Genomic DNA, 26340 nt, shown 5'->3' with positions numbered 1-26340 from the left:
CCAGCGCCTGGAGTTGGCATCGGCCAGAGAGAGCGCGTGCCTCACGTCCTCCCGGCCCCACCCCCTGCGCACGCGCAGCCGCGCCCCGCCCCTTCGCGTCCCGCCAGTTTAAGGGGTAAGGGCGGGGGAGCCAAGGTGGGGAGGCCGCCAGAGCTCCTGATCTGTGAGCACGCGAGCACGCGAGGACGCGAGCGGCCGCCTCCTCCGCCACCGCCCGCACCGCGTCACGGTTCCCGGGCCCGCCCTCCCTTGACCCCTCCCCCTGCTCAATTGTGCCCTCCTCGCCCCACCTCCTCCGACCGAGCGGTGACTTAAGCAACGGAGCGCGGTGAAGCCCCTTTTTCTCCTTCCTCTCAGCCGCGCTGGGGAGTTCGAGGCGCGCGGCCCCTGCACTCCGGCCCGAGATGAATGCTGCGGCAGAAGTCGAGTTCAACATCCTCCTGGCCACGGACTCCTACAAGGTAGAGCTCGGGGGGGGAGCTGGTGACGGAGGAGGGGGGTGCGCTGGGGACGGCGGGGTCTGGGGTCCTGGTGCGGGGTGGCCCCAGGGGAAGGCGCGGGCGGGCGGTGGCGGCGGTGGGATGGGGCAGGTGAAGCTGGCGCAGCAGTGGGGAGGAGGTGGGTGGAGGAGGGATGGAGGGATGGACGGCAGGAGGCGGGGCCGGGTTGGGCGGCTGCAGGGGCGCGGCTGGGGGCCAAGGCGCGAGGACCCGGCTTCGGGGCTTGAGGCTTCGGGCTCGGGGCTTTGCGGGCAGAGCTCACGCCCTCGCCTTAAGCGTGGCCTCTTGGCCCGGGTCTGGGTCCGATCAGTGAATCCATGGCTGGAAGATCGGATCAGTTAAGTAACGGCCGGTGGGGCACGGTGGTGGAGAGAGGGAGCGGGGTTTTCCCTGCAGAGCTGAGTCCGAAGGGCTCGCCCCTTGCGGGCAAGTACGTCCCTTCCAGAGGAAGAGGTGGGTGAAGTCCTGGTCGGGGCGCCAGAACAGCAGTATTCCTCTGCCTGCGGCCCCGGTGGAGGACGCCTGTTTGCCCCCGGTAGCGGTGCTGGGTTCTCTGGTCCTACTCCACTGGGCTCGGTGACAAACTCCTTTGCACCTAGCGATCACTCACGCTCCTTACCCTTGTTGCAGAGGCCAGTCCGCTCCAAGTCCCTTAGGGTCACTACGTGATTTCCGTGAAAAGGAAAGTGAAACACGAGAAATTATAGGAACTGTAGTTATAAACCTGGAAAACTTGTAGAGGGGGAAATGGCACAGCATTGCGTTAATGTGCCTATTGAACACTTGTTTGTGTAGTTTCCACATTAATTTTATTTGAAACTCTCATTTGTAAAGAGAAGAATGATTAGAGAAAAAACTGGCAAATGTTTTTTCTCCTAGTTACAAATTATATAAAGTAAACTGGGCTATACTTTGTTAAGTTTTGGTGGTCAAGACATTCAAAATAGATGTAAGACCAAAAACCCCACTTGGCACAAAATTTTTACTTGAGCAATATGGTGGTTTGGAATCTAGTGATAAAACATAGTAAGTACTATCATGTTTTGGGTCTTTGCTTTTTTGTTTGTTTGTTTTAACCTCTTTATATAGTCTGAAAAAGTATTTTACAGAATCAAATTTTTAAGTTCTATTTTATCTATTTCTTTCATGTTAGCTTAAGATTCTGTGATACTTAGATGGATTATTTAAATTGAGCTAAGATTCATCAGCAAGTAGTCTTTTAACTGTAAAATGGAATTTTAAAGTAGAAATCTACAGTACTGAAAAATCTAATACTGTCAAGTATGGTCCTTGATCATATTATAAAGTATACTTGATGGTACCCTTAATTATGGTCCTTTACTTGACCTTAAAACCTCCTCTTGTGTTATCCTAGCTAAATCAGTGTTTTCATTATCTTTAATAGTGATTTTTAGAATGGTCTCGTTCATAGTTTTATAGAATTTTTTTCTTAAATCTTTAGTAATTTAAAGGTTATTTTAGTATTAGCTTATGAAATGATTTAATTGTAAATGGAAATGGAAATGGAGATTGATTAGTTTAAATTTTAAGAACAAAAAGTAGTACAACTTTAATTTGCAATTCCTCTAACAACTGCACATCAGTTGCTTTAACATCAGTTTTCTGAGCTGCTGTAAATTAGAATGGTGAATTACCTTAAAGAATTCTAATCTCCCAGCGAGGCATACTTAAATGCGCTATTAGAATTTGCACCCATTTAATAAAGGTTATTCTTGTTCTTTTCAAGTCAGGAAGCTATATTTCATGCCCTTTCTAACATGAAACATTGTCAGAATTTTCATCTTAAAAGATTTTTCATTTTTTCCCCAAAAAATCCCCTCAAGAGGATTCAATCAGGTTGATACATTTGATACCAATGGCTTATAGCAGTACACTAAAATAGATTGTGTATTACATAGTCACATTTATCTTTAAGTTTCATTTTCCTTACATTTTTAGTGGGCCTTATGGCCTATTTTCCATTTTTGTTTTTTTAGCTTCTTAAGCTAAGAAGAGAGAAAAATGATAATCTTGAGGTTAGAAATAATGAAACTTTTATTTAGAAATGACAAAAGAATGTTATTACATATCAGTGCTTATAAACTGTTGGCCAATTAAAATTGAAAACTAACAGTTTTAGATATGTTGATGAAGAGAGGTAAATACTGTTGATTTCTTCTTTCTGAAACTGAAGGAAGAATAATTGATTGATTAAGTACTACAAAAAGAACTTTTGCAAGTAGGTGATGTGGTGGCCAAGCACATGACAACATGTGGTAATTTTGTTTTTACTTGTATCCCCTTCAGGAGAGTCCAGAAGAATTTGGACTAAAGAAGGAGCATTTGAAACATACATGCATTTCTGTCACTTCATACTTTACTGTACCTAATAGGTAGGACTTAATAACATAGGCAGAATGGTTCTTCATTATTCATCCTGGGTTCTTGTTACAAATACAGAGAATGTTTAACCTTATGTGTTAATCATTTATATTTTCAAAATAACTTAAAGCAGAATTATATACTCGGTTGTATTACATTGTGCTAAGCCTGCTAGGGAAAGACGCATATGATTCCTTTCCAAATAACATTAAAAGATGCTTTTCTGTTCTTTACCTTCTGTGTAGATATTGTTCATAATAAACTATAGCAGAGACAAAATAACACTTTTTTTTATTAAATCATAGCTGTATACATTAATATGATCATGGGGCACCATACACTTGGTTCACAGACCGTTTGACACATTTTCATCACACTAGTTAACATAGCCTTCCTGGCATTTTCTTAGTTATTTTGCTAAGACAATTACATTCCACATTTACTAAGTTTCACATATACCCTTGTAAGATGCACCGCAGGTGTAATCCTATCAATACCCCTCCCTCTTTCCATCTCCCCCCTCCCTCCCCACCCTTTCCCCCTATTCTTAGGTTGTAACTGGGTTATAGCTTTCATGTGAAGGTCCTAAATTAGTTTCATAGTAGGGATGAGTACATTTGGTACTTTTTCTTCCATTCTTGAGACACTTTACTAAGAAGAATATGTTCCAGCTCCATCCATGTAAACATGAAAGAGGTAAAGTCTCCATCTTTCTTTAAGGCTGCATAGTATTCTATGATGTACATATACCACAATTTATTAATCCATTCGTGGATCCATGGGCATTTGGGCTTTTTCCATGACTTAGCAATTATGAATAGGGCTGCAATAAACATTCTGGTACAAATATCTTTGTTATGATTTGATTTTTGGTCTTCTGGGTATATGCCCAGTAGAGGAATTACAGGATTGAATGGCAGGTCTATTTTTAGATCTCTAAGTGTTCTCCATATATCTTTCTAAAAGGAATGTATTAATTTGCACTCCCACCAGCAGTGCAAAAGTGTTCCCTTTTCTCCACATCCATGCCAACATCTCTGGTCTTGGGATTTTGTGATATAGGCTAGTCTCACTGGAGTTAGATGGTATCTCAAAGTAGTTTTGATATGCATTTCTCTGATGATTAAAGATGATGAGCATTTTTTCATGTGTCTGAAGACCCGCGCGCCTGTCTTCTTCAGAGAAGTTTCTCTTCAAGTCCCTTGCCCAGCCTGCAATGGGATCCCTTGTTTTTTTCTTGCTAATGCGCTTGAGTTCTCTGTGGATTCTAGTTATTAAACCTTTGTCAGAGACATAACCTGCAAATATCTTCTCCCATTCTGAGGGCTGTTTGCTTGCTTTACTTACTGTGTTCTTGGCTGTGCAGAAGCTTTTTAGTTTGATCAAGTCCCAATAGTGTATTTTTGAAGCTCCTTCAATTGCCCGGGGGGTCTTCCTCATAAAAAACTCGCCCAACCCAATTTCTTCAAGGGTTTTCCCTGCACTCTCTTCTAGTATTTTTATAGTTTCATGTCTTAAGTTTAAATCTTTAATCCAGTGAGAGTCTATTTTTGGTTAATGGTGAAAGGTGTGGGTCCAGTTTCAGTTTTCTACTGGTTGCCAGCCAGTTCACCCAGAACCATTTGTTAAATAGGGAATCTTTTCCCCATTGAATGTTTTTAATTGGCTTGCCAAAGATTAAATAACAGAAAGTAGCTGGATTCATCTCTTGGTTCTCTATTCTGTTCCAGACATCTACTTCTCTGTTTTTGTGCCAGTACCATGCTGTTTTGATCACTATCGATTTGTAGTATAGTCTGATGTCTGGTAGCGTGATTCTTCCTACTTTGTTTTTATTTTTGAGTAATGCCTTGGCTATTCGAGGTTTTTTCTGATTCCATATAAAATGAAGTATTGTTTTTTCAAGATCTTTAAAGTATGACAGTGGAGCTTTAATGGGGATTGCGTTGAAATTATATATTGCTTTGGGTAGTATGGACATTTTAACAATGTTGATTCTTCCCAGCCATGAGCATGGTATGTTTTTCCATTTGTTAACATTCTCAGCTATCTCTTTTCTTAGAGTTTCATAGTTCTCTTTATATAGATCTTTCACGTCCTTTGTTAGATAAACTCCCAAATCTTCTTTGGCACTACTGTGAATGGGATAGAGTCCTTAATTGTTTTTTCAACTTGACTATTGTTAGTATATATAAAGCCTACCGATGGATGTTGATTTTCTAACCTGAGACGCTGCTGTATTCCTTGATCACTTCTAAGAGTTTTGTAGTAGAGTCCCTAGTGTTTTCCAGATATACAGTCATATCATCTGCGAGGACCCAAAGTTTGATCTCTTCTGACCCTATGTAGATACCCTTGATCGCCTTTTCTTCCCTAATCGCGATGGCTAAAACTTCCATTACAGTGTTAAAAAGCAATGGAGACAATGGGCAGCCTTGTCTGGTTCCTGATCTGAGTGGAAATGATTCCAATTTAACTCCGTTCAATATGATATTGGCTGTGGGTTTACTATAGATGGCCTCTATCAGTTTAAGAAATGTCCCTTCTATACCAATTTTCTTAAGTGTTCTGATCATGAAGGGATGTTGGATGTTATCAAAAGCTTTTTCTGTATCGATTGAGAGAATCATATGGTCTTTGTTTTTTACTTTGTTTATGTGCTGAATTACATTTATAGATTTACTTATATTGAACCAGCCTTGAGACCCTGGGATAAAACCGACTTGGTCATGATGTATAATTTGTTTGATGTGTTGCTGGATTCTGTTTGTTAGGATCTTGTTGAATATTTTTGTATCTATATTCATTAGTGATATTGGTCTATAATTTTCTTTTCTTGTTGGGTCTTTTCCTGGTTTGGGGCTCAGGGTGATGTTTGCTTCATAGAACATGTTGGGTAGTTTTCCTTCTTTTTCTACCTTTTGGAACAGGTTGAGTAATGTAGGTACTAATTCCTCTTTAAAGGTTTGGTAGAATTCTGATGTGAAACCATCTGGTCCCAGGTTTTTCTTTTTGGGGAGGTTTTGTATGGTTGATGTTATTTCCGAACTTGATATTGGCCTGTTCAACATTTCCATTTGATTTTGGTTAAGTCTTGGAAGGTGACGTGCTTCCAAGTATCGGTCAATTTCCTTCAGTTTTTCATATTTCTGAGAGTAAAGTTTCTTGTAATATTCATTAAGGATTTTTTGGATTTCTGAGGAGTCTGTTGTTATTTCGTCTTTGTCATTTCTGATTGATGAGATTAGAGATTTTACTCTTTTTTCTTGATTAGGTTGGCCAAAGGTTTATCTATTTTGTTGACCTTTTCAAAAAACCAGCTTTTTGATTTATTGATTTGTTGTATTATTCTTTTGTTTTCAATTTCATTTTGTTCTGCTCTGATTTTGGTTATTTCTTTTCTTCTATTGGGTTTGGGGTTGGAGTGTTCTTCCATTTCCAGTTGCTTGAGATGTCCCATTAAATTGTTAACTTCCTCTCTTTCCGTTCTCTTGTGGAAGACTTGCAGTGCTATAAATTTCTCTCTTAGAACTGCCTTTCGGTGTCCCAGAGGTTCTGATAGTTCTTGTCTTCATTATCGTTTTGTTCCAAAAATTTGGCAATTTCCTTCTTAATCTCATCTCTGACCCAGCTATCATGCAGCATAAGGTTATTTAACTTCCATGTTTTTGTATGAGCATTCAGATTCCTGTTGTTACTCAGCTCAAGTTTTATTCCATGGTGGTCCGAGAAGATGCATGGAATAATTTCTATTCCTTTAAATTCACTAAGGTTAGACTTGTGACCTAAGATGTGATCGATTTTGGAGTAAGTTCCGTGGGCTGATGAGAAGTACAAAATAACACTTTTGAACATTCTGCCTATAACATATTAAATGGAAGATGCCAATTACGCTATAATTGTAAAAGACATATAGTGCACAAAAGTATGCTGTAAACGATTTATAATTGAAACCACATTATATATGTAGTAGTTATGGAGTGTGCTGTCCAGTGTAAATTTTTAAGCTTGTTATTGAGAACTCAGCATATTTTCAACCATCCATTTAATCAATATTGGAGACCTATTGGGTATATAAAAGAAGACAAAGATGAATAGTCTCTTAAAATTATAGCATGGAAGAAAGTTGATTTTTTTTTTTAAAGTTTCAAAGAGCTTTATATAAGATGATTAGTCATTTAAGGCAGCTTTGTTAAAAAAGAAAATTTTGCTTCAGTGGCAGAATAACAAATCTTAGACGCTTGGGCTTTTTTTGAAGGAAAGATTTAGAAATAGATGAGAATCATCAGATGGTCATGTTAGTTTTGCCTCAGGCTGTAGATTCCCAATGTTTTCCCCTAAGCTGTTCATGTTTGTCATAGTTGCACATCTTTCACAGTTTCTGTACAGACATTCAGGTGTAATTGTAGTGGCTCCCAAGACAGCCTGATCCTTGTGAGGAATTTGTACCCAGACACTATCTATGAATTCTTTTGATACATCTTTAAAGATATATGTGACATTTTTCATATACTTCAATTTTCCAGTCAAGTTTTGTATTATAAATTATAGGAAAAACTCGGACAACAGAAATTAAATCTTATAAATCATGAATATACTTCATAGGAAGATTAATTTAGGTCAGTAATTAAGATGGTATTCTCATTATAAGTTAATGTCATCTGGCTTGAAGGTATGGCAAAAGAGGTGCAAGTTTTTAGAAACTAAATGCCAGGAGGTTTGAAGGAAGAGGCAATATGATTGTAGATGGTTTTGCAATCTCTTACACTCCCCAAAATAATCAAAAATTCCTAAACCATATATTTTTCTTTCTCTTTTCTTTTTAATTTCACATTAATGTGAGGATACAAACAACTAGGTTACAATATTTGCAGTTTTTAAGTAGAGCCCCTCTTGTAATTGTGTCTGGCATCCAAAGGTGTGCCATGTACCCTTAACATTGTGCTCATTAAGTGGGAGCACACCAATGCCCTCCCTGCTTCCCCTCCCCCCTCATCTGAACTGAATTGGGTTTTCTCTTATGCCGGCATGTATTAGATTGTCTACTAGCTTCATGGTAGTATTGAGTACATTAGATATTTGGTTTTCCATTCTTGTGATACTTTATTGAGGAGAATGTATTTCAGTTCCATCCAGGTTAATACAAAAGATGTAAAGTCTCTATCTTTTTATGGCTGAATAGTATTTCATGGTATACATATACCACAGTTTGTTAATCCATTCCTGGGTTGATGGGCATATGGGTTGGTTCTGCATCTTGGGGACTATAAATTGAGCTGAAATAAGTAATATAGTGCAAATGTCTTTATAAGAGAATGATTTTTTCCTCTGGGTAGATGCATACTCTGTTTCCCTGAAAATAAGACAGTGTCTTATATTAAGGTGTGCTCCCAAAGATGCGCTAGGTCTTATTTTCAGGGGACGTCTTATCTTTCCTGTGAGTAGGTCTTATTTTCGGAGGATGTCTTATTTTCGGGGAAACAGGGTAGTAATGGAATTGCAGGATCAAATGGAAGGTCTAATTTGAGTTCTTTGAGGATTCTCCGTGCTTCTTTCTAAAGAGGCTGTGTTAGTTTGCAGTCCCACCAACAGTGTAAAAGTGTTCCTCTCTCTCCATGTCACGCCAACATCTGCAACTTTGGGACTTTGGGACAAGGGCTATACTCAATGGGGGTTAGGTAATAGCTCAGGATAGCATTTCTGTGATGATTTGGGATGATGAGCATTTTTTCATGTTTGTTAGCCATCTGTCTTCCCCAGAGATCTAAACCATATTTATGAATGATTATAGCTTCAAAGCCAAATAACAATGTATAATTTTCTGGGACAACAGATGGATTTTCTAGGGTTTGAGAAATCTTCGATAATACTAAAAAGAAGAAAGAATAGTTTATAATTTTTGTGTTTCTAGTACAAATCTAGCTTTGAAGTGGCAGAAAGTCTTACCTAATGTAGGGCTGAGTGAATCCTTTTCTGATTGCCCTTAGGTATTATAGATAACATAACTTGCTATGTAACCTTGCATATGTGATCCTATACTTTTACATACATCTTATTTTTTTTAATATTGGTTTGTGATTATTTCTTAGCAGTTAAAAAGAAAGTATAGGCCAGGTGTGGTGGTTCACACCTGTAATGCTAGCACTGTGGGAGGCCTAGGTGGGTAGATTGCTTGGGCTCACTAGTTTGAGACCAGCCTGAGCAAGAGGGACACCTCATCTCTAAAAAATAGCCAGGTGTTTTAGCAGGTACCTGTAGTCCGAGCTACTTGGGAGGCTGAAGCAAGAAGCTTGAGCCCAAGAGTTTGAGGTTGCTGTGAGCTACGATGCCACAGCACTCTACCCAGGGACCTAGAGTGCCAAAGTGAGACTCTGTCTCAAAAAAAGAAGAAAAGAAAAAAAAAAGTAACTGAAAAAATGGGTTAGTAGTAGCTGCCTTTGGTCATGTGATCCCATTGTTAGCATTTCTTTCTATCTTGGAAAGACATCCTATCAACCCTATGGGGTGTCTATAGAAAACTAGACTTTACTCTTCAGAAAGATTCTATTCAACTTAAATATATCTTATACATTCTTTTTTTAAACTCTCATACGTAGAACAAGGGTATTTAGCATTAGGAATAGTTTTCTGATGCCTTTGCTTGGCCAGCTCTGTGTAATGGAAAAAGCTGTCCCTTGTTATAAACTTAAGGCTAGAATCTTGTGTTGTAGGCATTAAAATAAGATCAGTTATTATTATATAGTATGTAATAATTTTTAGAAACGTATCTTTGTGAAGTAAATTTCATAACTGGGAAATTACATTCTATTCAAAGAACTACATTTTTCTGTGTGCTTACGTTCTTTACCACACGTGCATTTGTGTTTAGGCAGCAAGAAAACCATGCCCATTTAGAAAACATTTTCAATGGTAAGGTTTGCTGGGATGTAATCAGATACTTTCTGTTTTGACCACATCTAATGATGATCTTACATTTATTATAGAACCATTTTCTCCGGTGATAGAAGTCAAAATAGTGCTAAAACCTGAATGTGATTTAAGAGCATCCTTTTTGTACTTCACTTTAATTTTGAATATTGGCAACTTTTTGTTAGTACTTAACATTTAAAACTGAGCTCTAAAGGGAAGGAGGGGGGGCATGGAGGGTCAAGGGATAGGGTTCACCTTTGGGGGGAGAGACAAATATAAGAGGGTCCTTAGCTAACAAAACCAATCGGTGTAACCTGCTTCTGTGTACTCTCAATGAATCCCCAACAATAAAAAAAAAAAAAAGAAACTGAGCTCTTGAATTTCCTACTTATTCCTTCCACAGCAGTAAAAACCATTTCATCTTACAAAATGGCACCATTAATGAAGCCGTTCTTAATTCTTCCTCATCATTATCACTCACATCCAGTTGATCAGACTCGTTCTCCTTTGCCTCCAAAAATACTGGGCATTTCTCTCATCTTACCTGATCTTTGGCAGTAGCCTCTTAACTCCTGCTTCCACACTAGTCACCCTATAATCCATTCTCGACCCACCACCAGGCTGATCTTTTAAAAATGTAAGTCAGATCTTATTCACCCCAGCTTAAAGCATGATGGCTTCCCAGTGCACTTCATATAAAATCCAAGCTCCTTGTGGTAGCCTGTAAGCCTTCCAGGATCTTATCCCTGCCTACCTCTCACCTTACCACGTACCACTCCATCCCACCCCCATAGTTTGAGCACCAACCAGACTGGCCTTAACTTCTGCCCCTTATGACAGCATTTCTTGTCTCTTGGTCATTTAGGTTCTGCTCACATATCACTATCTCAGGGAGACTTCCTAGTCCCCTATTTTAAGTGGTCTCCCAGGCTCCCTCTTGCCCATCATTGAGGATTGCTCAAGCAATCCTCCTGCCTCAGCCTCCCAGAATGCTAGGAATACAGGCGTGAGCCACCATACCTGGCCTTTTCTTAATTTTTTATAGCATCCTCATCCGGGTGTGAAATTGTTTTGCTTATGTATTGTTTTTCTCTCTCCTTTAGCTCTCATTAGCCCCATGAGAATAGGGACCATGTCCCTGTGTTTTACTTTCTCACTGTCAGCGTCTGAAACAGTGTCTGCAGAATAGATACAGAGTATGTGCTTGTGAATGAACTATTTATAAAATAATGATTGATTTGAATTTATGTTGTTATCCCATTTTTCTCTTGAAGTTTCAAAATGACCAGTTTAGGAGAAAGTAAAATGAAGACGATAGTAAACTAGCAGAACGAGAATCATTGTAAATCTATAATTCTGCTTTTAAAACATTTCCCAGTTAAACAGTGTGTATATGTACATACAAATAGATCTAAACATGCTTTGTATTCGTCTATAAATTTGTTGGGTGTTAGTAGGTGGTTTATAATAGTAAATTATGTTTTGTGATTAATTACCTATAAGTTTGCCTAGACAACTTTGATTCTTTAGCAGTATTCTAAAACAGTTCTCTTAAGTTTATCCACAAAAGATTTTACTTTGTTTCTAACTAAGCAGCCTGGACAATTTTATATTTTAAATGATATTTGTTTTCCGAGAAGGCATTCTGAATACTCACAGCAAAGGTAAGCTCTCAGATCACATGTTAACTCTAAAAATTTACCTCCAGGGTTGCTTGTATGCACCAACAGGGGCTATTTTTATAGAGTTGCAACTATCCTTCCATTGGCAAGGAAACAGAGGATGTCTGTTGTTAATGGAAATATAGTCATCTTAGACTCTTGTGCTAAGCTACAAAGATTCATTAGGATAGAGCCAAGTTTTACTGAGATTGAGATTGTGCGGTCAAACAAAGAAAACGTGGGCTTTTCTAAACTTGAGGTCAGCGCTAACTAGGAAAAAATGTTTTACTTTCATAGTGGTCGCCCATTAAACTTGGTCCACAAAGATTTCCATAACCATTGCCAGATTCACCGTATACCTTAACCTTTAAGACAGCGGTTCTCAACTGTGGGTCGCAACCCGCAGGAGCTGTATTAAAGGGCCACGGCCTTGGGGGAAGGTTGAGAACCATTGCTTTAAGACATTAGTATTTCTAGTCTTTCAGGGAGGCAAATAATGCAGTACTCTTTCCATTATTTTTTTGTTGGTAAAATATTTTACATAGTTAAAACATTGATAAAAATTCAAATTATAAAGAATACTCATTTTTCACTTTTTTCTCCTTAAAACAAAAGTAGATAAATTTTTAATAGTGGCCCTTACCCAAGCTCATAGAGTAGAAATTTATGCTAAGACGTCTTTATATTTTAATTCATAAGGATTTAATGTTTCATTGCATAGGAATTTATTTTCCAATTAGGAGGTGATTTTGGAAAAAGAAAGATTACAACAGAATTTTTTATTTATTTTTATTTATTTTATTTTATTTTTTTGGCTGCTGTTGCTTTTATCCAGGTATTCCATAGAGTCGCTATGAAGGCTAAAAGTGATCATTCTCAGTACCCCATTGTACAAATAAAGAAGTAGTCATGAGAAGTCATTGACTGTTGACTTAATGGAATATACTGCATATTTTAAGTAGTAACTACCAAATTCTGCTGCCTTTCAGTTCTTTTTTTGTTTGTTTGTTTGTTTTGTTTTTCAGTTTTTGGCCGGGGCTGGGTTTGAACCCACCACCTCTGGCATATGGGGCTGGTGCCCTACTCCATTGAGAACAACAGGCACCGCCGTCAGTTCATTTCTTTATGTTGAACACCAACTAGACTGGCTTTAACTTCTGTTCTGCCCCTTAAGACAGAGCATTTCTTGTCTGTCATTTAGGTTCTGCTCACATGTCACCATCTCAGAGAAGTCTTCCTAGTCCCCTATTTTAAGTGGTCTCCCAGGCTCTCTCTTGCCCCTCATTGAGGATTGCTGAAGCAGTCCTCCTGCCTCAGCCTCCCAGAATGCTAGGAATACGGGTGTGAGCCTGTGTTGTGTGTGTGCCCCCAAGAAGCTCCTTCTCTATTTTCTCCAAGACCAAATGAGATACTTTTCCAGCTTAGAGATGTATATTAATATTTAAGTTTAGTCTGTTTGTTTACAATTTAACATTGTCCTGGAGTTAATAAGTAAGATACTTTTTATTCTGTATAGCAAATACTTTTTATTCTGCTATTCTAATCAATAACAAGAAGTATAGTTTCTCTGATTTTGGAATAATTTCAAGCCTTTTTCTGTTATGATTTATGGTCTATTCTTCTGGTGTTTTCTAACCAAAGTATTTCTCTTTATGTAGGTTACTCACTACAAACAATACCCACCCAACACAAGCAAAGTTTATTCCTACTTTGAATGCCGTGACAAGAAGACAGAAAATTCCAAACTTAGGAGAGTGAAATACGAGGAAACAGTAATTTATGGGTTGCAGTACATTCTTAATAAGTATTTAAAAGGTATTACTTTTCCCAGTAACATTTAACATAGTGTTTTAAATGTTATATAACATTTCATAATTTTTTCCTACATTGTTGTTTCCTACATTATTTGAAATAAGTTTTTTGAATAGTCTTAATTTTGATATTTACTCAATTATTTTAACTATTTTAGAAATCTTTTGGATTTTTATTAATCTGTTAATTTGTATCCATTAAATCTTATAATTTTGTATGCATGCTTGATGTTCTAAGTATGAGAAAGGTTTTCTGAAACTGCTAAATTTGGGAATAAGTTTAGAAAAGTCAGTAATTTTTGGAGATGCTGTGGTTTGTTAATAGATTTTAGTCATTAATTCAAAGTATAGGATTTGTTACTGACCAGGAATTTGTTACTGACCTCATTTTGAATTATGGTAGCAATTAAAATTAGAATATTTTTATATCAGTTTTACCTTAAAGACTTAATTTTTAAAATTACCTATGTCTGTGGACTTAGTTTCAAAAACATATAGAAGCAGAAAAATCCCCACAATAATGTCTGTGCTTTTTCATATGAAAAGCCATGTCTAGTTTCTTTTGTTAATGGTGTTTCTAGGTAGTTCCTAGACATCTATACATTTTAGAAAGTTTATCTCTCTGATCTTTTGAAATAAAAATAATCTTAAAAGTGAATAAAGATTAAGTTGAATTTTATACAAATGGCTGCCTTTTACTGTAATCTTGGCTATTTTAAGATCAGGCAATTCAGATAGTGTTATACTATTGAAAAAGAAAACCTAGCTAGGTATGAAAAATAACTTAGGTGTGGCAAGAATACCCCAGATATTTCTTTGGTTGATTTTTTGAGACAGTTTCTCTGTGCCTTGAGTAGAGTACCATTTGGGATCCTATCTCACAGCAGCCTTAAACTCTTCAGCTCAGGCAATTCCCTTGCCTCAGGCTCCTGAGTAGCTGGGATTATAGGCACTTGCCACAATAATGCACTAGTTTTTCTGTTTTTAGTAGAGTTGGGCGTCTCGCTTTTTGTTCAGGCTGGTCTTGAACTCCTGAGCTCAAGTGAACCACCACACTCAGCCTCCAAGATATTTTCTATAAAGTTACCAAAGACTGATGGTACACTTTAATTTAGTTCTGTAGCTTAAAAACTTTGTAAAATATTATTATCAATTATAACTAAAAGGTATTTATTATCTGCTCTAAACCAGCATTATTTGCAAATGGTTCATACTTCTTAACTCATTTAGTCCTCATTCTCATATTTTAAGTGGATACTCTACTGTTTTCCTCTCTTACTGAGAAAAGCTAACTAAAAGTGTGTTTGGTGGCAAAAATTTAGTAATTGTGAAAATGACTGGCTTACCAGCCCTGAAGATACCTCATTCTCTGTGAATAAAGGGAGGTTCATCTGGTTATGTAAGAAGCTTTTGAGTCATCTCAAATTTGGAGAGTATCTAAATTAATAGAGATAGTAGAGATACATTTTACAAGTTAATTTACTATGATTTTTAAAAAAGTCATAATTTTTTTTATTTACACATCTGCTTTTAAAATAAATGTTTTATGCTTAAAGTGAGTGGTTAGAAATACAAATTCTTTTTCTGACTCTGTTATTGATGCTAGGTGGGTCATTTAATCTCTTAGTTCGTTTTTTAATCCATAGAATGTGTGAACTAACTAAAGATACTAATTCTGTGACAGTTCAGCAACTGACAGAATGGCTTTAGAAATGTAAATACCGACATGTGTATTCTTTTAGGTAAAGTAGTGACCAAAGAGAAAATCCAGGAAGCCAAAGAGGTCTATAAAGAACATTTCCAAGATGATGTCTTTAATGAAAAGGGATGGAACTACATTCTTGAGGTAAAAATAGTTTCATGTTTGATCTATCTTGATTTTGCTTTTAATTCAAAATTTCTTGCAAAGGAATTGAATAGAAGATTATATTACGATTACAATTCTTTTTTGTTGTGCTCTGAATATAATGTCTGTTTTAGACGTTCTTTTTTGTTGTTGTTGTTTAGCAGGCCCAGGATGGTTTCAAACCTATCACCCCTGGTGCCCAGGGCCAATGCTCTAACCATTTAGTTAAGGCACCCAGCCATGGTTTAGACATTCTTTTGAAAAGTTAAGGGTAACTTGATTTGCCCACACACACACTAGTGATGAATAATTAGCATATAGGATCTACGTAAGTCTAAGTACTTAAATCAGTGATTTTCAAACAGTGTGCCGCTGCACAATGCGGTGCCGTGAGAGAAACTTAGCCAGGCCATGAACATTTTTGAGATCACTAATTAAATTATTTTTGAAAGAAATTTAAAGCACAGTGAATATATTTCTTTTTTTAACTCTTTTTTTTTTTTTTTTTTTTTTTTAGCAACTTAATTTAAGTGTGCCATGGAAGTTTTTAACTTATAGGTTCAAATGTGCTGTGAGATAAAAAAGGTTGAAAAACACTGACTTAAATCAATTACAATTTAAATAACTAGCATTTTTCACACATACAGTTTAATCCATTCCTGAAAATACACTGTAATTAAGAAAGGGATGGTTATTTGATAATTTCAAAGAGGTAGAGGATAAAGCTCTTGAGATAACTCAGATAGTTAAAGAGGCATAATTTCAAAAAGATTTTCCTTGTGAAAATAGAGGCAGAGCGCTTATCACTTCCAGTGATTCTGAGAAATTTCTCTCACTGATTAGTTAGAAAAGTTAGGTGTAGATTCATGAAGTTGATTTTCATTCTTTTATTCTTTATTGTATTGTAATATGCATACCTAGTATGTTTGAATTCATTGCTTAAACTTCTAGGCACTCAAAGACATGTTAATTGAGTTACAGAGTTGAATGACCTCTACTTGTTTTCTTTATTACAAAGATGATGGGAATGGAATCTCTTGGCAGCTCATGATGTTACCGGTTAATTTAAATCTCACAAATGAAAGTCTTTTACATTGTATGGGCTATCAAACACAAGATAAGTAGAAAAGTTTCATGCCAATATTATAATACTGAGTTTTACTATTTGGTAATTTTCGATCTTGGAAAAAGGTAAGCACTTAGAGCTACTCTTTTCCCATATTTTAAGTAAGGTCAGTAAAATTTGTGTGCTAACTCCTATATTTGCCCCATTTCTCTTTTATGAAGTTTGTTGTGAGGATAAATACAGTAATGAATTTGGTACTGTGCTTGTTACTGTAATTCCCAGTGGCCAGTGTGGCATATTATTTGATTATGATCACAAAATCTTAGATAATTATAGGTTCCCTACAGATAATCTTATCTAACTCCATTTAACAAACATAGAAGCTGAGACCTAGAAATGTTAAGAAACTTGTGTGAGGTTTCTCAGCTATTTTTGAGTCCAAGCCAGAATTTGTCAGTGTTCTTTTTGCTATATCATGATTCCTCCAGGGCCTCTCATTAATTTTTTCTTTTATTTAATTATTATGTCCCAAATCACATAATTAAACTATTAGGATTTCTTTTTTTTTTTACTATATCACAACATTTTATTTTGTTTTTTAATCCCCAAATTATTAAAACAAGGGAGGGGGAAGAAAAACAGTCCTTGAATGTCATAATTTTTAAGGCACTGTGGCGCATGGATTATGTTGTTATCAAATGAGATAATTGTGTTATCTCATAACACAGAAGTGTTGTGTTTATAATACGGTGACACTGTAGCTGTGCTAAAAAAATATAAACTACATTAACATTTTTTTTTTATTTTTTTATTTTTTATTAAATCATAGCTGCGTACATTGATATAATCATTGGGCATCATTCACTAGCTTCACAGACCGTTTACCAAGTTTCACATATACCCTTGAACTATTAGGATTTCTGAAGCAACTTACCTTCCTAGCAAAAAGTTAGCCACAGTCTTTACCTTTTTTTTTTTTTTTTTTTTTTAGAAATAAGAAAGGTTTATTTAGCAAAAGCCACTAGACTATAGTGACAACATCCAAGGAGTAAGTGGTGGTGGGAGGAGATACACTTAAATATCTATTAACATACCTTGTAGCAAGTAACCCTCAGCCTAATTTTGGAAGAAATTTTGCAGTAGTAAGAAGTCAGTTAAGTCAGACGTGGGTGTTGATTGCTAGGGTTCTGCACCTTGCCTGTGTGATGGTTTCGGGTCTACTACCAGAATAGGGGGAACCTCTGGAGTGTCCTTTTGCAGGGATTTCCCCATCTCTCCTCTCTTTGTTTTCTTTTGTTTTTTAATAGAAATTCCTTATTTTATCTTTTGGTCTTTAGCCTTTCTTTTATGAAAACGAACAATTTAAAATAAAAATAGTATTCTTAGAATACTTTGAATATATGTATGTTGGAATAAGCTCATCCTTTTTTTTCCTGAATGAGCAGGGAAAAAACAACTTTTTTGTTTTATTCAACTTGGAATTATTTACCTCTTCTAGTGATAAATACTCTTAGCAGATGCACTTACCAACATTAAATTTAAAAATTTATATCAGTGCCTAAGTTGTTAATAATTTTAACTAATTTTAAAGGGTCAGGATAAGGATATTCTGACTAGAGTAACCAACAATATAACCTTCGTAAGTGTAGTTTCCTCTTATGACAGTAAATTTAGCTTCTGCAAAATGTGAAGATACTTAGTAGAACAGGTAATTGAGTGTCATCTGTTATATGAATAAATTTGTTATTTTCTTCTACCAGAAATATGACGGACATCTTCCAATAGAAATAAAAGCTGTTCCTGAGGGCTCTGTCATTCCCAGAGGAAATGTTCTTTTCACAGTGGAAAATACAGATCCAGAGTGTTACTGGCTTACAAATTGGATAGAGGTGAGTCGTTTTTCATCTTTTAAATCTTATTTAACATTAATTGAAGGTGTAAAAATCATTGAACGGAGATTCTAGTTTAGAATTTGCTACTAATAAAGCTGTACAATCTCCCACAACTAACTTAACTTTTCCAGACTTCAGTTTCCTCATCTATAAAATGACAGTTAAACTAAATAATCTTTAAGTTTCCTTCCAGTGAAATCTAATGTTCTGAGATTTTATCGAAACCAAATTATTGAGAATTATTACTTTTAAACCTCAGTTGGTTTTCATCTGATTTGTTGCCGTTATAAAAATAGATCATGTTGGAGCAGAATTAGAAAAACAGCACAAGTACATTTCTGGTAACTTAAGACATTTTATGATATTCTAGTCCAGTTATATTAGAAGAAACTGGTTTAAACTTTTAATAACTATTTTCTTCATTTTTCTCTTAATCAGTTGAGGTCCCCAGCTGTATCATCTGACACTTTTTAGCTCATCATCTAACTATAAAGATTTGCTAGTAATACTGTTTAATTTCTAAGCCTGAAAGGAAGGTACATTACGGGCTTTAGATTTATATTCCAAGCCTTTTCTCCTTGCATGTGTTCCTATCCAGTCATGTTTTTTACATAGTCAGTTTTGATAATAATAATCTACTTAACTTCTCAGCAGTTTAATACAGATTTTATCTGTAAGTGTAAATACCCTGAAAAGTAACTATGAAAGTAGCACCTTACTATATAAGAGATATTCCTTTCGTTCATATAACTGACTCCTGGTTAAACTAATTTGTAAAATAATACATTTGTGACTCACTTGTAAAAACTGAAAAAAAAATTAAAATAAAGGTTCAAGAATACGTGTGAAGTTAATTTTGCTAAGTTGACAGAAATTAAAAATATTCTTCTTAGACTCTTGATGGGTCATCAACCAGTAATAGGGTAATAACAGGCTCAGATGTACAGTTGTATATGTAAAAGATGTACAGTTAAATAAATGTTTTTAATAGTCTATACTATATATTAAAACTTTGAATTACTTGTTAACTCAAAGAAAAAGAGAATGTATCTCATTAGTTTTTATGTAATTGTTAATATTATCTGTAGTGACAAATATTTGATTTTGAAGGGATAACACTATAAAAACACAAGAGTAGAAGAATTCCTACCTATATCTGCTTTTACCATAAGTATGGAAAGATCCCAAACAGATGAATCTCATGTAGGAAATTTATCATCTGTGGATTAACTTTATTCATATTTTTCTTTTTAGTTTTCTGACTGGGGATTTAGTTAATAAGTTCTCACCCTTACGTGTAATCAGACTCTCCTAAGCAGGTATTTACAGAAGTAGAGAACTAGTTACCATTCCACCTTGCTTCCTATACAATGTCCTACATTCTCTTCTGAAAGTAAAAATCCCTGGCCTTAAAAAGAAATTTTTGTCCTTTAATCATTTACTTTTTTTTGATGTATTTCACTAAAAAACTATAAAGTAAAAAATTTTATCAGTCATCTTAAAACAGTAGTTTTTTAGCAAATATACAAATGTTATTTTATTTTATTATTATTATTTTTTTTTTTTGCAGTTTTTGGCCGGGGCTGGGTTTGAACCTGCCACCTCTGGCATATGGGGCCGGCGCCCTACTCTTTTGAGCCACAGGCACCGCCCTACAAATGTTATTTTTAATAAAAGAAATTATTGAATGTGGGACTGTTAGATTTTATTTTAAAAAAGTAAATAGGCCCTTGATTTTATTATCTTTTTTTATTTCCAATTAATATGAGGATAGAAATGATTAGGTTATTTTGTTTGCGTTTGTTAGATGAAGTCCACGTTGTAGTTGAGCCTTTCACCCAAGAGGGTCTTAGACCCCTGAATTTAGTTACTTGTAAGAAAAAAAGAATTACATAAAATTTACCTTCTTGCTGCTAATATTTATTATTTTAAAATATTTTAGTCCTATATGGGTTTTTTTTTTTTTTCTTTTGAGACAGAGTCTCACTATGTCACCCTCGGTAGAGTGCTGTGGCATCACAGCTTGCAGCAACCCCAAACTCTTGGGCTCAAGTGATTCTCTTGCCTCAGCCTCCCAGTAGCTGTGACTACAAGCGCCCTCCACAACACTGAGCTATTTTTTTGTTTCAGTTGGCCCCAGCCAGGTTGGAACCTGCTAGTCTCGGTGTATGTGGCTGATGCTGTAACCATTGTGCTACAGGCGCCGAGCCCTATATAGGTATAACAATTTATAGTCTATACTATCTATCCCTTATTGCAGTTTCTGATAGAGCCTATATTTGTTTTATTTACTCTGAATACCAAGTCTCCAGAATAGACCTCTTCATGGACATTTGTCATCCTTTGTGGAGAATCTTGGTGGGATGTAAAGGAAATTCATTCTACTCTAACCAGACCCCAACCCTAAGTTTATCACCTTGTATTTGAAATCTGTTACCACTCCAAATAAACTTGTTACTTACAAACTTGAAGATGTACTTTAGACAGCTCTTGATTTAAAACATTTTAAATAATAGCACTAAATAGTATTCCTTTCAATTCCCTTTCCCAGTATGTTATATATAATATATACTCACCCCATAGTACAGTGAATTTTATTTTATTTTATTATTTTTTTTTTATAAGGAGGTTTTTTTTGTTTTTTGTTTTTTTGTTGTGGTTTTTGGCCGGGGCTGGGTTTGAACCCGCCACCTCCGGCATATGGGACCAGCGTCCTACTCCTTGAGCCACAGGTGCCGCCCAAGTACAGTGAATTTTAAAACATGCTAAAATTATTGAGTTGCTTGATTAATTTCAGTATGGTGCTAGAAGAAACCTTAGTCCTCTCCTTAGATTTCAAAACAAGTATGAGAGAGCCTAAGAGTTATGCAAAGGTGTCTCAGACTTAACGAGGGGCCTGAAGAGCAAGCATGTTGGGCTAAGCTTGCCCCTCTCTTCCACTATAAAACAAAGCAAACCCTTTCTGCTTTGGAAAAGAAAGATGTCTTTAATGACAGTTGCCCTGATCGGATGTCCTCATTTCACAGACAAGGAAATTGAGCCAGGAGAGGTGAACTGACAGGTGAACAGAGTAGGTGCCAGTACCATCTCTCATTCTTTGAAGTACTTATCCTTAGTAGTCACATTATAATAAGCACTTCTGAAAGGAAATTTATAGGTCATTTACTTTAGTCTTATCTCAGCTAATAATTTTATCTTGATTTGTGGGACTAGTTAATATTTTTGAAGTTTCCAACAAGGCCTAGTTTATTAGACCTTGGATTAACCCAAACTAACATTCCCTTTTTTCCCTTGCTTACACTTACACTTACAGTGATCTTTTTAAAAAGGGAGTTGTTTTATTAAGAGTGTAATTTAAGCTGATTTTGTTGGACTGTGGAAAGGAAATGATGATGTGAAGGATCACTGTGTCTGATAGTTATTTCTCTCCTCTGGCATTTTTCAAGGGGTAAGGTTAATCTTCTACCTTTATAATACCACTAGAGTTTTTCACATTATGTTTTATATCTTTCTAATATTCTCAACGATATCAACACTCAAGTTGAAATAAAATGTGAGAGTTGAAGTACTGGCTATGTACCAAAAAAATGCTGGGCACTGAAATTAGAATAAAATATGTCTCATTTAAAGGACCTTTGAGGGAGAAGTGACCATTCTTAAATAACCAGTAATGTCATTCAGAATTCGTGCTGATTTGGTGGCAGGAAAATAGGTAATTCTATCATGAAATGGAAAATAAAAATCTTTAGTAAGGGAAGGAAGAGCTAAAAAAATGGCACAGTGTTCTTAGAATGACAAATAGTCCCGTGGGGACTGCAGCATGGCAGACACAGGGTGGGGAACCTGCAGCCATCTATGGTTCATGGGATGGAAACAGAACATTTTGTTCTGTGAAGTTTGGATTCAGTTCAGGACATACTCAAGGATGCAGAAGGCCACAGATTCCCCACCCATGAGGGCAAGATCATGGAAGGCCTTGAATCCTCTATAAATTGATTCTCCCCCCACCCCCCGCACACACACACCCCATTCACAGTGGATGGCCATTAAAGCCTTTTTAGAATTAGTGCAGTGTGATCAAAACTTGACTTAGAATGCTATCCAGTGGCAATATGAGGAATAATTAAAGAGGTTGAAGATTGGAGGTAGCATAGTTGCAGGCATTGGCAGTGGGATCAAAGAATAATTTCAGAAGCAGAATAGTCAGAGGTTGCAGGTAATTGGTTATAGAGTTCAAGTTAGGAGTTGAATCAGTTTTTGTTTTGTAACAATCTACCCCAACACTTACTGGCTTAAAACAACCATTATTTCCTGTGATTCTCATGATTGACTGGCTAGTCCTGTACTGGTCTTGCTTGATCTTAAGCTGGGGCTCAGCTAGAGCTGGACAGTCTCTGATGGCCTCACTCTCATGTCTCAGGCCTCAACTCAGATAGCCGGGACTATTAGACCTCACTCCATAACAGGCTTCTTCACAGCATGATAGTCTCTGGCTGCTAAGAGAACAAGTGTAGAAGCTGCAAAATCTTGGAACTGGGCATTAGAAGCCACACAACGTGACATCCTCCATGTTCTCTTGGTCAAAATCATAAGGACAGTGCAGAAGTGAGGGATAAGGAAATAGACAGGACCTCTTGATGAAAAGAGTACGAAGCCCTCTTTAATCAGTCACAGGAGTCTGAGGTTACAGGTTTATATTATAAAGGCAGCTTGCTGTGCCAAAGTTGACTACATATGGCAAGTCCAGGTTAAATGATCTTTTTATTTGTTTTTACTTGCTTTATTTATTGATCATTTAGCTTGTATTCAAAAAGAAGTTAAATACCTTTTTGGTTCAGTTCAGACATTGCTATCATCTTAGCACTCCTTCTAAAACAGATTTGAAGTTGCTTCTTTTTTCTTTTTGAGACACAGTCTCACTGTGTTGCCCTTGGTAGAGTGCTGTGGTGTCAACAGCTCACAGCAACCTCAAACTCTTGGGCTTAAATGATTCTTTTGCCTCAGCCTCCCAAATAGCTGGGACTATAGGTGCCTGTCACAACTCCTGACTATTTTTTTGCTGCAGTTGTCATTGCTGTCTAGCAGGCCCAGACCAGTTTCAAACCCGTCGTAAGCCCTGGTGTATGTGGCCGGCGCACTAACTACTGAACTACAGGTGCTGAGCCATGAAGTTGCTTCTAATGATATACTACCTGGTTTATAATATAAAAATAGAAAATTACAATCTTAGAATAGAGAAGTAGTGAATTCCTAAGTCATAATATTTAATATCATTGCTGTGGTTAAGTGCTAGACTTTCTTTGGCATTTCCTGGCAGCCAAGAGAAAAAAGAAAATCAAGAAACAGGTCTTATCAGAAAGTAGACACCTAACAATTCTAATATTTTCTTATTAAGGAACTTACAGTCAGTGAATTAAAGTAGACAGTCACCTTGTAGCACAGTGACATAGCATATGAAGAAAAGTTTCATTTCACTTACTTACAATGACCTTTGATAAAAGGTAAGAACATAAAGCATAACTAACTAAATAGAATTCTCTAGTGCTAAGCTAAAGTGTCTCAAGTTTATAATCTACCGATGTCATGTTAGATCCAAGGGTGTCTAGAAAAATAAATTAATAACTTCTTTATACTATTCAAGATGTAGTCCACGGACCACTGCTGGTCCAGGACCTGTTTGATGCCAGTCCACTTAAAGTACAGAAATCCAGTATAAACATTTAGAATACAGCTGTTTGACATTGCCTCAACATCCATGTGTGAGTGTACTTGATAAACCTATTGGTCCATAACGGATTGAAGTTTTAATCGATCCTTTCATCAGAGATGGTCTTTCAGAATATTATTTGCTTCCTTGGAGCTTTGGATAGAAACTTGGTCATTTGAAATTCTCTACGGTAAGGGCCCAGTGTGCATATCTTCTGTGTTGCTGATGTGAGAGCTGAGCCGTGTACTGCATCTGGAAGGCACATGGTAGGCATCTTGCTGTGCAGTTGAACTGTCTAGTTGGTCTTTCCAATAGAATGGAAGTCTAGGTCATACCTCCAAAGAAAGCTAGGATTTTCCTCAGAAAGAACACCATCTTTTATATATTAATATTTGTGGTTAATTTTGTTACTACAGACTATTCTTGTTCAGTCCTGGTATCCAATCACAGTGGCCACTAATTCTAGAGAGCAGAAGAAAATATTGGCCAAATATTTGTTAGAAACTTCTGATAACTTAAATGGACTGGAATACAAGTTACATGATTTCGGCTACAGAGGAGTCTCTTCCCAAAAGGTAAGAAACAGAAACCAGCTCAGCACCTATGGCTCAAGCAAGCGGCTAAGGCCACCTGAGCTGGCAGGTTCAAATCCAGCCTGGCCCCACCAAACAATTACAGCTGCAACCAAAAAATAGCCGGCATTGTGGTGGGAACCTGTAGTCCCAGCTACTTGGGAGGCAGAGGCAGGAGAATGGCTTGAGCCCAGGAGTTGGAGGTTGCTGTGAGCTGTGATGCCAAGGCACTCTACCCAGGGTGACAGCTTGAGGCTCTGTCTCAAAAAAAAAAAGAAAGAAAGAAAGAAAAAGAAATTGAAACCAGGGTGGCGCCTGTGGCTCAAGGAGTAGGGTGCCGGTCCCATATGCCAGAGGTGGCGGGTTCAAACCCAGCCTCGGCCAAAAAAAAAAAAACCACAAAAAAAAAAAAAAAGAAATTGAAACCATCCTTATTTAATAGCATGTAGATTATTGGTTATAATACCACTATTAGCTTTTGAGGATGGTATTGGAATTATCTTAGGCCTAGGTAGGCCATTTCTGAAATTCCAAAGATTGAACCAGTACCTACTATGTGTTAGCCTCTGTTCAGTGTACATGGGATATAGCCTTCAACAAATGTCTCTGATCTTTATATATTAAATGGATGGATAGATGGATGGACAGACAGAGACAGATATAATAAATACATCAGATGACAAATAATACTACAGAGGAGCATGAGGCAGGGTTAGGGTAGAGAGTGATGGGAGTGAGGGTGAACACTATTAAGTAGGTCTCCTTGAGGAAGTAACAGATGAATCCTTAAATACAGTATTTAGGAAAAATAATTTTGTCATAAGGAACTATTACCTCACAATAGTTAAATATTTTTCTAAGAATAGCTAAAGAAGTAATTCCCTTGGGAACATACTGTACACCTCAAATATGTTTTTTTTTTTGTTTGTTTTGTTTTTTTTTCTTTTTTGGATTCACTTTCTGGTTGATTTTTCTAGACTGCTGGCATAGGAGCATCTGCTCATTTGGTTAACTTCAAAGGAACAGATATAGTAGCAGGAATTGCTCTATTTAAAAAATATTATAGAACGAAAGATCCTGTTCCAGGCTACTCTATTCCAGCAGCAGAACACAGGTAAAATTTGCTCATCCTCCTTTTACCTAAATATTTGCTTTCTAAAACTAATTTCTTGTATTTGTAACTCAGTGATATTTTGCCTAACTACACAGCCAGGTCCTAACAATATTCATGAACTTTAGCAATATAAATTCAGTATTTCTATTTTGTGTAAGATTAGAATCAGAGAGGTAGAAAACTTTTAACTGTGCTAGAAAAAACAAAACAGTTTAAGACCTTTTTCCCATCCTTATATTGCCATATAAGTTTATTGTATGGTAATTTTTCAATTACTGTATTTATTGTAGGATAATTTTTCAGTTACTATATTGTCATATGCAGTTAGATTTTATTAGAAGCACTCACTGTTAGGTACTGGTCACTTTTTTTCCTTTCCCCATTGTTCTACATGACCTTACCCATCCTTGCCCCAGACATCTTCATCTAGACCAAATACCTACAATTGTAGACAAGAAAGTATGATTTTTGATCATGGGTGTCCAACCTGCAGCCCACAGGCCACAGGCTGATTTTGTGAGGACCTTTTTTGCTTATCTGTGGGGTAGGATATCATGAAAAGTATTACATGGACCATTTCTTTTTGCTGATCAGCTTTCATTAATGTTTGTGTAATTCACATGTGGCCCAAGATAGCTCTTCTTTTTTCCAATGTGCGGAAGAGAAAAAAAAAAGGTTTGACACCCCTACAATGAAAGGGACTATGTTCTGATTCTTTTATGCTTTCTTATCTGCTCTTTACTGATCCATTTTCAGTTAAATGAGAAGGAAATTAAAATCCAGGCTGCAGCTGCTTTCAGCCTAGAGCTTAACTTTATTGAAAGTAAATGGAGTTTTTAAATGTATGTCAAATCTTAATTTCTTTTTATAACAAAAGTAT

At 36.7% G+C, this 26340-nt stretch overlaps 1 protein-coding gene across 5 annotated transcripts in view; it reads left to right on the top strand.

Moving 5' to 3' along the window:
- Window positions 1-344: 344 nt before the first annotated feature.
- Window positions 345-26340, top strand: part of LOC128563680 (nicotinamide phosphoribosyltransferase-like) — a 209398-nt gene continuing 183402 nt past the window's right edge. For 4 of the 5 annotated variants that reach the window (XR_008373856.1, XM_053559111.1, XM_053559110.1 and 1 more), the window contains exons 1-6: window positions 345-461; window positions 13111-13267; window positions 15006-15109; window positions 17936-18064; window positions 24191-24349; window positions 25324-25460. Coding sequence is in view for 4 of the 5 variants with exons in the window: in XM_053559111.1 (XP_053415086.1) it covers window positions 405-461; window positions 13111-13267; window positions 15006-15109; window positions 17936-18064; window positions 24191-24349; window positions 25324-25460 (743 nt within the window). In the remaining variant the exon portion in view is untranslated. The remainder of the gene's footprint in view (window positions 462-13110; window positions 13268-15005; window positions 15110-17935; window positions 18065-24190; window positions 24350-25323; window positions 25461-26340) is intronic. The other variant, XM_053559113.1, reaches the window with a different exon arrangement.

Source organism: Nycticebus coucang, chromosome 13, assembly GCF_027406575.1.
Source record: "Nycticebus coucang isolate mNycCou1 chromosome 13, mNycCou1.pri, whole genome shotgun sequence".
Lineage (NCBI taxonomy): Eukaryota > Metazoa > Chordata > Mammalia > Primates > Lorisidae > Nycticebus > Nycticebus coucang.
The sequence above is the reverse complement of the archived record's forward strand: the minus strand, read 5'-3'. Positions and strand labels throughout refer to the sequence as shown.